This window comes from Balaenoptera physalus, assembly GCF_965194825.1.
Source record: "Balaenoptera physalus genome assembly, chromosome: 2".
NCBI lineage: Eukaryota > Metazoa > Chordata > Mammalia > Artiodactyla > Balaenopteridae > Balaenoptera > Balaenoptera physalus.
Genome location: NC_138883.1, coordinates 38,363,698 through 38,375,708, shown reverse-complemented (window position 1 = coordinate 38,375,708; position 12,011 = coordinate 38,363,698). Strand labels below are relative to the sequence as shown.

At 38.9% G+C, this 12,011-nt stretch overlaps 1 protein-coding gene across 1 annotated transcript in view; it reads left to right on the top strand.

The window, feature by feature from the left end:
• The window catches only part of RHOJ (ras homolog family member J), an 83,359-nt gene that overhangs the window by 68,748 nt on the left and 2,600 nt on the right, over window positions 1-12,011 (top strand). The window contains exons 3-4 of the mRNA XM_082442819.1: window positions 2,681-2,845; window positions 4,778-4,873. Coding sequence (XP_082298945.1) covers window positions 2,681-2,845; window positions 4,778-4,873 — 261 coding nt within the window. The remainder of the gene's footprint in view (window positions 1-2,680; window positions 2,846-4,777; window positions 4,874-12,011) is intronic.

Sequence of the window (12,011 nt, the reverse complement as noted above, 5' to 3'; positions counted from 1 at the left end):
ACAATTAAGAGCTAGAGCTGGATTCAGGCTAAATACCCCCATCCTGGCGCTTAATAGCTCTGTAACAATGGTCCAATGAATTTCTCTAAACCTTAACTTCCTCTTCTATGAAATTCGGATGTGGACTGTACCATCTTTTCAGTGCCAGTGTGAGGATTCAACTAGATAATGCATGTAAGAGCTTGAAACAGTGCCTGGCCCTTAGTAATAAGCCCCTGATACATACTCTGTTGACAGTGAAGATGATGTAAATCAGTTGTTCTCAACTCCACGCCAACCTCAGACCAATGAAATCAGAATACCCAGATACCCAAGCCCACTCTCCAGAAATTCTGATTTCACTGGTCCCAGAGTAGGGAAGGTAGAGGCAGGTAGTTGGTTAGCAGGGCATCAGGATGTTTTTAAAACTCCCTGGATGATTCTAATGAAAACTACTGCAGTAAATGATCCACAGAAAAACCATGTGTTCATTTGCAGGTCACTGCAGACCGGGTGTCATCAAAATCAGTCAACAGCATTTATGGAATATTTGCTATGGACAGAGTACAAGTGGGGCATGAGAAAAAAACAACACGGCCCCTACTCCATTTATGACAATGCAGATGAGAGGAGGAAGTGGCAGGGAGCAGGTGGTATCATGAACAGCTGTAGATTATGGGCTGGGAAGGAGAGTTCTTGGCTTGTGGGCTTCACAGCTACTGTGAGAGAGAAAGTCCCAGAGAGAAAGGAGAGAGGCAGAGAGACTGTGGGACAGATTTGGCTTTCAGGGCTAGCTGTGGAAAGAGGAGAGTCACTGACAAGAGACAAGCTGTCCCCTCCCACACTCCCACCCCTGCCACGCAGGGGCGCACACACACACACACATAGCCATGGGCACAACTTGACTGAGATGCAATCGTAGGCCTGGCCCAATCAGTTTTTAAGCAATGTACTCAACCACAATGACTGATTTTTTTGTGTGTTCTTTTAGTTCACTTTTTAGGATTTTAGGATTTTTTAGCATCCTTGCCAGCTTGCATTGAATTTTGCTTAGATTTTGTTAGTATTAGAAGCAGTAATAGTGCCAGCCATGCATATTGAGCCCCTGTGTGCTGGGCACCTTGAGTAAATGACAGATAAATGCACGGCTACCAACCAGAGATGACCACCCTTGACATTCTAAGGGGCTTCCTCCCCTTGGAAGGGGCATACATGTACGTGGCTGTGTGCACCCCCTTTTTATAAAGACATTGTTAGGGTCAATAGAAAGATAGTGAGGTCAATATTTTTAAATATCCATGACCTGTTAAGTTGAAAAAAACAAGTGTCACAACAATATGAGCTATATAATCAATTTCTTTTTTAAATAAACATGTGTATGTTATATACGTAAATAAATATTAAAAGTTCGGAAGGATACTGTTACATAGCTGCTTCCTCTGGGAAGAGAGGAAAAACTCTTAGAGATCAACTGCAGGATGGGAACAAAGTTTTACTTCTACTCTATGTACTTCCGTAATGTTTGAATTTTTGCAAAGAGCATATATAAATTTTGTAACTTTTTTAAGTGTTAGGAAGAGTAGTAAGGACAGACCCTAATAAATGAATTGATATGTTGCCCATGTCTATGTACACATGTATAAGTGTGAACATATAGATTTGATTGCACCTATGTATGTATGTATAATGTGTGCCTGTATGTAGTGTGTATATGTATATAAATTACACGTAGTGTGTATGAACATTTTGTCATATTGTGGTATGTGAGAACATGTGTGTATACATAGTATATACATGTAAAGTATACACACACATAAAGTTACTTTGGGCTTATGTGTTACCAAATTCTATGAAAATAGATTAAACCTTCTAATGAAATAGCAGATTTTACCTTGGAACCTCCTAAAACATTTTACATACAATAAAAGGTACTTGCTGTCATTTTCCCAAAGTTGAGATGATCCAATGTTTTTCTTTGTCTCTATCATCTCCCACTAAAACAGCATATACATAAACATCGTATGCAAACAGGAACTCTTCAACTAGAGCATATTCTGGTCTGAAAAGTCATTAATCTGGCATTTTATTTATTAGGCCACAGTATGGCTTTTAGGTAGATTTATAAACAAATCCCCAAATTCCTAGCTCTAAACCCTCAGACAATATATTTCTTCAAATACTGTGGTGTATGACTTGGCAACAACTCTTTGCTTTGCATTCGAGTTAGCTTATTTTAAATTAAATTTCAATGCAATTTTTTTAATTATATAAGGAGAGAATTTCTGTGCCTTGGCCAATGACCCACTAATTTAAATCCCTATTCGATACAACACAATTCCCAAGGGACAGGAGAATTGCAATAATTCTTACTGAGTTATACACATTAAATGGATGAACTTCATGGTATGTAAATTACCACACTAAAGCTATTTTAAAATTTTTTTTTAGGTTTTTTTTTTTTTTTTTTTAGTTCATCTTAAACGGAGGCGATTCATAATCTCTATACAGAACAAACAGGTGTTTTCCGGATTGATGGCTCCTTTACTTCTTGTAATATAGGGAACCACCAGATTCCAGGGTCAGGGAAGGAATGGGGTCGAAGGGCACGACGGTGGAATCTTTCCCGAGTCACTCCCTGGAACTGCGTGGCCACACCTCACCCCAGCTGTACAAACGCACAAACTCTTTGCTCTTCCCGCAGGAGGATTACAACCAGCTGAGACCGCTCTCCTACCCCAACACGGATGTGTTTCTGATCTGCTTCTCCGTCGTAAATCCTGCCTCTTATCACAACGTCCAGGAGGAGTGGGTCCCGGAGCTGAAGGACTGCATGCCTCACGTGCCTTACGTCCTCATAGGGACCCAGGTTCGAAGGCAGGCATGGCAGGGAGGGTCGGTCGGTGGAGGGTTTGTGAAAATGAAAAGACCCTTTCGGCATCTCCTGAACATCCTATTCTATCAAACACTATAGAAGAGTGTCTCAGATACATTAATCCTATGAACAGCCTTTATTAAGAACTGAATGATTATTTAGCCCATGGTTGAAAAGACAATAAAGCTATTTAACATGAAACAGGAAGTTTTGATGGGGCCTTTAAAAACTAATCTCTCTGCTTTTTGCTTTTAAATAACAAAGTAATTTTTTAAATAGACAACCTTCTCCAGTCCTGAGCCAGAGGAATGAGCTGCAGATGTCAATTACACTTATTATGAAATATTTTTTATATCTAAAATCCATGATTCTTTGAAAGTCACAAAATAGGTGTGAATGTCAAAATGACCGCAGCAATCAGAAAGGCTCATTATGACAAAAATTCTTCAGGAACAGCCCTTGAAAAGGAAGACAGAAATTCATTGTTCTCTATTCCCTTTAAGCCCCCTATCTCTCAGATCTTAAAAAAACATTAAAACAGATATATACCAGATAAAGCTGTGATTGTAAAAGGCTTTAAAGTGTTTTGAAAGCTAATAAAGTTCCATAGTTTGAATCTCCAGCAGTAAGCCAGTTGCACAGATGCATTAAAGATTGTTCCAGCTTTTTATAATTTTAAATAGATTTTGTTCTTTGCTATGTTAAAACCCAAATTACTATCCCAAAGACATATGGAAATGTAACGATACCAAAGAGCTTTATTATCTGTTTCATATGCTGCTGCTTTCTATTTCTCATTTTACATTGTGCTTCACAAAGAGAAATTTTTTAAAAAGTAAAAGAAAGGAAAATATTTCCTAGAGAGTGTATGGACAGATAATTAATACATCCATAAATCAGAGTACAGTTAATGCTTCTGCTCTGAAAGACAATTATTAGTTTGTTTAAATGAAATCTTTTGCCTTAACTCCAGACGATAGTGTCTGACCATTTGGTGGGAAAATATGTGATGGGACATGTAAACATCTTTGTATGATTTGAATCCTTTTTATAACTGGTGGGCACTAAGTTGAAAAATTAAGGCCAAAACAAAAATGCCCACACACACAAATTAGTAAAGCTGAGAAATGTGCTTACGGGACCCTAATATATGAATATATTATTTTTCCTTTAAAACACAAGCCTTTATGTGCCCACATTTACACCCATGTATGTATGCATGTGTTCACACACACAGTGAGATTTTAAAGCAACTTAAATATTTAATTAAATTATCAACCCTAATCCAAACATAGATGCTATTTTCGAAGTAGTTCTGCCTTTGAAAAGATTAATGCTTATTCCTTGAGCAAGCCCTTTGGAAATTCCTTTTTAGGACTTGCCTTCAGAGCCTGCAGCACATTTGTTAGAATATCCTCACAGGTGGCAAATTTTCATCCCTTTGAGGGTGAAGATTTGGTTTGGAAACTGTGCCCCCTCCAAAAAAAAAAAATATATATATATATATATATATATATATATATATTCAGAGCCAGGAAATAAACTATTAGATAATGAGTAGTATAACCAGGGATCAAATGAGGCATTACCGTACAGTAGTAAGACTGATTGATTATTTTGTATATCCTATAAGTGGGACCTAGGAATAAACAGGAAATTTCAAAAAACATTTGCAACAGCTACAGAATCATTCGAATCAGCTCCCAGGGTAATAGCTTTGAAGGGGAAACTATAAGGAAAGCCTGGTGTATACACTTACAAAGAACTCACTCTAATTTTTAGACATAATATGGCCATGTGTATGTGCTTCCTTAAAGAAAATTCATAGGTGTCAAGGGGAAAAACATCTCTATTATGTCACAGTTTTAAACATCTGGTGAGGCCTGAAAAAATAAATAAGTGTATCACATGTGTGTTTTTTGCCAGATTGATCTCCGAGATGACCCCAAAACCTTGGCCCGTTTGCTGTATATGAAAGAGAAACCTCTCACTTATGAGCATGGCGTGAAGCTTGCAAAAGCGGTACCGATTTGAATTTCATTTTAAATGGATGCTGAGAGAAGAGTTTGCTGTATGCTTTGGAATGGAAGAACGACATCGGCTTTTGCTTTAAAATACAATGTGTTCAGAGTCATCTCTCTGCTTTATACTCTCCCCTCTATTCTCGTCAGGCTGGGAGGGACCATTTGCTTAGCATTCTTGTCAGCCAGCACTGTCTGTTTTTCATTAAGAAACTTGGTGAATTTAAACAGCTGAAGCACTTATTATTTGATTTAGCAACCTCTAAAATTACCCATTTGCCATATTAAGTATGAATAATGGGAATCATTAGATATATATTTGTAAATTTCATTGCTTATTATCCATGTGACTCATTTAAATGACTCCATAAAAGGCATTTTGTGATTTTCCTGGGAGAGACTTCGATTTCCATCTGGCAGGGTTATATTTGTTCAGTATTTCTCACCCTGTAATGAATAGCCACTTAGAGAGGCTGGATTTTGTCACAAACAGCATCTTAAAAGAGTAACATAGACCAAAAGGTAACTGGTTGGAGAATCCAAGTGGCTATTCGACAGATAATAGCTACTTGCTCACAGCTGGAACAGTTTCCACAGACCTTTCTTCATTCTTAAGAGCTTAACAGTGATTTTGTTGGGCAAATGATTCAGACCAAGTCTTTGTCTCCCATTTACCACCAAGATGCAAACAAAGGCAGACACTAAAATGAACACAAGAGGATGAGGTACCATATGCAAGAGGAGGGTTATAAATCATATTTCCATAACCTCCTCATTGATTTAGTCACAAACCCATCAAGCCCTGCCAGAGGTTTCAGAAATTCCTCTTTTACTTTCTAAAGTAACTAACCCTGCAAATGTATGCCCTGGGGCAGAGTTAGGGGTCCCTCTTTTAAATAGGTCAAGAATAACATTAACTACCAATTCTTTGTGAATAAAAATGCATGCATTTCTCTTATTAAAACTTTCTTATAGGCAACAAAATTAAGCGATACACTCGAATAGAAAGGGGTTAAAGTTATGTTTTATGGATGCAATATATGAGAACATCTTACAAATATTTGAGAAAGTTAACGCTTCCTACCTCTATGGATAGTAATGTCAGAACCAGCAGTGTGAGCCATCCATTGTGTTCTCACTAAGCACTTTACAAGCTCTGTCTATTTCAGCCTCATGCTCACCCTCAGGCACATAGTCCTGGTCTCCTCTTACAGGTGAGGGAACAGAATCTTAGGGAGATGAACACGTTTGATTCATACAGCTGATAATAACACAATAAAACAACTCTAAGCCAGCTCTGTGGACATCATCCCCATGCACCTGACCTTGTGTAAACTCTCCTCCAGCCATTTGTTTTTCCTCCTATAAGATGGGCATACATCTACAGGTTCTTCTACCTTTTCCTCACACATCCAGCTTCCATTCTCTCCCTAAGGTACATAAATATATAGCTCCATAAATGATTGTATGTGATTCCCAGCTAGGCATTTTTCACAAAAAGGAGGTCCCGGAAGCCTCCTTTTTGCAGGAGCTTGTTTTCTGTGTCTCTTGCTTCTGGCCTCTCTCCCACCACCATCCTGTCAGTGTCCTAGACTGAATTCTCATTTGGGAAGTCGTTTTTTCCCTCTGAGAAGAAGTTGTTCCAAAGCCTCCCATCTCATTTCATATTTATTTTAGGAACAATGGCTGAGTTCACCACTTCATTGCCTTTTGCCAGTTTCTCCTAGCAACTGCTCTCAGATACTGAGAGAATCATGTTTAGCTAACAAAATCCAATTTAGAAGAAAACCAAGCAAGAGTTTAACTTGTTTCATCACAATTCGTGTAATTATAGAGATGCTTTAAGTTTCTCTGCTCCCTGACTTTCCTGTCAAGTAGTTTATAATAACAGCTAACATTTATGGAGTGTTTGCAGTGGGCTGGGTTTCATGCCAAGCGCTTTACATGCTTTGTCTTAATTAATCCTCACAGCAACCCCCTGAGGTGTATATATTATTACCTCCACTTTCCTTGAGGAAACTGAGGCTCAGAGAGACTAAAGTCACACCACTTGAAAGTGGCAGAGCCAGGATATGAAACTGTGCTTTAACCACCATGCTCTTCTGCTTCCCTCCTATAATCTGAAAAGAAACCCTTAGGTTTGGGGCTTCTTTGTTTACAGACTGAAGCCCCATATTTAATGTGTATATTCTCCCCATAGCTTAAAGGCTTTGCAAGTTCAGATTTTTTTATATCCTTTTGTTCAGTACTTTTCAATTTCCAAAACATTTTTTATCTATCATCTCTTTTTGGACTCAAAGGGCATTTTATTTATAAAGGACATTTTCATATTGTACATATTTCCAGTTCTTTACACTCCAAAGTCAACTACATTTACATAAATGTTTTATATCAATTTATAATAAATATTCATTGTTATCCCTTTACTTGTTTTATCCTCCCTCCTCCCTTCATTATTGTGTTTTTTAATCTTCAGCCTACTTTTCCCATGTTTTTCTCATTTGTGTATGTCCATACTGCCACTGGACTTATTTGTCAATAACTGATACCTAATATGTGCCACTTTAGCTCTAAGATGATACTTTTGTGCATTCTCTTTCCCAATTCCATTGGATACAACCTAAACATGATTTTCTAAGCTCAGACTTCCTAAGGTATTTCTTGATAAAACACCTGACCATCTTTCCTTTTTTGGTCTTTGGCCCCTTTTGGGCCTCTCCTGCCATCTTCTTCACCCTGTGCCTTTTTTATTGCTGTTCTCACTCTTTGTCTTAGCACCTGTTTCCCCCTGGATTTTTAACTTGCACCAGTGGGGTTTAAAGCAGCAAAACTGCAGCAAAAATCCTGTCATCAATTCTCATGGAGTCTTTAGTACCCTCCCCCTGACTGCAAGAGTCACCATTACCTTCCTTGTTTTGTGTGCCGGCCATTTCCTCTTTCTCCCATGGTCATTAGAAATCAGTCACTTCACCACTGGGGTCTGGGCTACAGAGGTGAGAGAGAGATAGCCCCTGCCCTCAAGAGACCCACAGGCCAGAAGATGAGAGAGATAGACAAACAAAAGTACACCAACTGAACAAATACAACAGAAAGGTACACAAAGGGCTGAGGTAACAGAAAGGAGAGAGTGATGGACACATTCAGGGGAGGAGGACTCAGAGACGATTTCTTGGAGTAGTTGAGAACTGAGCCAGGTTTACAGGATAGGAACAAGTTTGTCAAGTGGACAAAGTTAGGGGACTGGGGAGACGAAATTCCAGATAAGGAGACCAATACATGCAAGTAATGGGCCAAATTTCACCCACAAATGTTTTGATCAACCCACACAGGTATTTTTGATGTGATTTAGTGGTCAACATTGAACAATTTGGAAACTTTATGTAAATATACACATTTCTAGCTTCTTTAAAAAAAATCAGTACACCCGGCAGCACTATCCAGCGTTTCCTCATCAACTGCAACTTTTCAACAGTCTTTTAAGCAATGTATATACCCTTCAGTAAGCCACAGTCCCCACCACTCCATAATAACCTACACTCAAGCAGTGCCCTCACATTATCCACCCTTGCATTGGCAAATTCTGCCAGTTCTTGAAAGAAACATCAGCAGCAAATGCATGCAGCCTGGAAACCCTTCTCCTCTTTCAGCAATTTGGTCATAATGTTGATTTGTTGAGAAGGAATTCTCTCACAAACTATTTGGCTCCTTTTCTTTTGCTTGGCTCTCAAGTTGCCCTCTCGCTGCATGTACCCTTCCTAGTTCTTAAATAAGAAATAAGGAACTTCTCTGCTATTAGCCATTCCTTAAGATACAAGCCCACTCTGTCCATTCTACTAACATGTCTTCTCTCCATTTACAGGAACTGCCTTACTTTTCCTTCTCTCCTTCTCTCACTACCGTCACTCAGCCCATAACAGCATCTCCATTTGTTCGTCAGTTTTGCTCTTTCAAACATATTTCTTTACACTTGCTAGAGAGAGCACAAGAGAATGGTTAAGACCCTGGCTCAAGAGACAGACAAATTCAAATCTCTGCCATTTTCTTAGTTGTGTGGCCTTAGAGAGGTTACCTAACCTCTCTGGACATCAGTTATCTGAGCTGCAAAGGAGAATGGTGATAGACTTACCTCCCGATTGAATGAGTCAATGTACCATGAGATCTAGCTCAGCAAGCTAGAGTTGTTGAAACTGTGTCCTCTCAGACACGTCTGCAGCTGGGAAGACCTCTCCACCTTTATTCTTTCCAGTTATACCTTATCTTGTTCTAGAATGTGTCCCACCTCCATGAGGACCATCTGGAAGAAATACTAGGTTTTCTTCCACTTGATTGGTCATTGTGAATTTGTTTGCCTGTTTTCTGATTTCTTCTTGTCGGACTCAAAATGTTCTCTACACCTCTGAAAAATTTCCCAGCATTTGAGACAATAAGTTTTAGCTATTATAAAGTTAGCAGGGAAGTGTTCTCTCAGTTTACATTTCTCAATCTCTAGTTTGTTCTTGAAAACACATCATTTTGGTAAAGCATGTCCCAGATTGCTAGCATGTGTATCTCAACAAAGATCTATGAATCCTGAACACTTACAGATGGGTTCTAAATATTTGACTGTGTAGATCACTTTGCTCCAAAAGGCAGATGAAGTTGCTGCTGTAAGAGAGGCTGTATTTCCTTGGGATGGTTTTCCATTTTGCATCTTTGAGGGCACACATTTTTTTCTTCAGCAGTCCCTATAACATGGCTGCGCCTTTTCCCTGAACCTGAATAAATTCTCCTCTCTGACCCTCAGAGCCCTTGAACCATGGTTAACAATACTCATCTCACAACTGGGTTCTGGTTCTCACACATATTTCCCAAATCACACCCAAAATCTGTTTGCTACTTTTCCTGAAACTATCAGTACAAAATAATGTTATATTAACCCAGTTATACAATAATGCCTTGATCTGCTGTTTCATTACCTTCAGAAATGTCTGAATTGGGAAAGACAAGTTTGGACTCCTCCTGCACCATCCAAAGACAAACTCTGACACGCTGTCAGCAGCACTGTGGGGTGGGGGGTGAGGGGGTGGGGAGAGGGGACAGGAGGAGGAGAGAGTGTGCTCGCCCGTCTTGCAGGACCAGACAGTCCAGAACTCCACGTGTGAGCCCAGAGCAGCCCAGCTCTCCTGTAATTTCCAGAATCAACTGAGGCTTGTGATCATTAGTGGGGAGGTATTCTGGATAGAACAGCCCCACAGTGCTTTCTGTGTATTTTTTCAGGATGACTGACAAGAGCCAGCACATTACAAGCACTCATTCAGTTGACACATTCACTAGATTAGTGTGCTTTTCACATGTGTTCGTATCGAATACCGAACACAATCCCAAAATGTGACAGATGACATTTCAGAACATTATTAGGAAAACTTTCTCTATCCTTTATCCCTCTCTTGCATTCAGTTGTTTTAATTATATTAAAAAGCCATATTCTAATCCAGACCATGGTCAAAACGAAACCATAAAATAAGTTATCAATATCTAACATCTTTTCTTTGAGTATTTTCCTTTGGCTCATACAGTAACCATTAACCATACAGGAAAAAAGCAAGTGCATAATATCTGGATGCCACCAGAACAGTTTTACCTCATGCTTAGCTTTCTTATCTGTGGACTTTCAAACAGGTAGGCAGCTTCATTTCATTAACTGTCAGCTTGACCAGCTTCTTGCAGTGTTGAGTGACGAGGGTCACAGTTTCCGTCATGGAACTAGGAAAATAACACACATCAAGTGACCCAGATGCTAGGTCTAGATCATTTACTTTCTAGTTGGATGTCCTTAAACAGTACATTTCACCTTCTGGGGCTGTTCCCACTCTACTCTAAGCTAAGTCACCAGTCCCTTTAATCCACACATTACAAACTGGCTGGTTGCTGCCAAAGACATCCCACATCAGCAGCTTGCTTGGACCACAGAGTGTTTTTAAATTGGTAAATATTAACTAAAATCCAAATGCCCAAGTCCTCTTGAAAAATACAAAGATGGCAGTGATGAACCAACGTTCCTGCCTGGCAACAGTTGCCTAAGCCAAATAGACTACCAGCTCTGGAGAGGGTGTTTACTTCACAGGCCGCCACAGACTCTACCTCTCCCTGTTGTCTGACACCAGCCCTGCTTTACTCAGTTACATAAGCTACTGGCCCTAATCGGCATGTGATTTTGCTACCCTGTTTTAGTCATTTATCTGTTGTTGGTTTCCAGGAGCTCACCATCCAGCCATCCTCTTCTGAATACATTGTAATTTTTCAAAGTTATTCTTATAATGTAAAGCATACAATAGAAGCATTTCTCCAGATATCCTTAATATTAAAAGGTCCACATCAAACTGTTAGCTCATATTGAGCTTGGGAGCAATTAAAACCCCAGGTCTCCCTCACATGAATTATCTCATGAAGTTGACTGCCAACTTCTGGTCTGCTCTACCCTGCAATTTTTTTAATGAGAATCTATGGCTCTGGCCTGAATTTTTATATTTCTCATAGGGATCTTGTGATTATCAAATACATCATAATATGAAATCATCAAAAGCTTTGAAACAAAGCCCTAAGCAAGCACAAAATATTTCCTCATTTAAATACACATAGACTGTATACTGACAAGGAGGGTGTCTGTGTCAGTAAATGCATTTTATGATTTTTATTTTTAGTGTTTTGGAGTTTAACTGCTTAAAGATATGCCTTTTAATGTATCTTAAAACTGAATAATATGACCAATCAGATATTACTTTGCTGAGAGATACCTTGTCAGAAGAGCATTTTAATCAAGAATGACCTATAAAACCATATCACCCACTCTCTTTCTATGTGCTTTATTAACCAAGTTGACACCTTGCCCTACAATATACAGAAGGGAATATGTTTCGCTTGCACCGGATTTACATGTTCTGCATACAAGTGAGAAGGTACTAAAAACAACATCATGTACCCTGTTGTTCACAATATATATTTAAACCATATCACTGGTTTGAATCCTCTCTTAATTTTTATATTTTTTATATTCTTATATTTAGGAATAAATTGTTATGGATCACTTTCAGAATCTGTTGCTTATCAAAAGCAATCCACAATCATTTATTATTAATATCAGAAAGCAAAAAAATATAAAA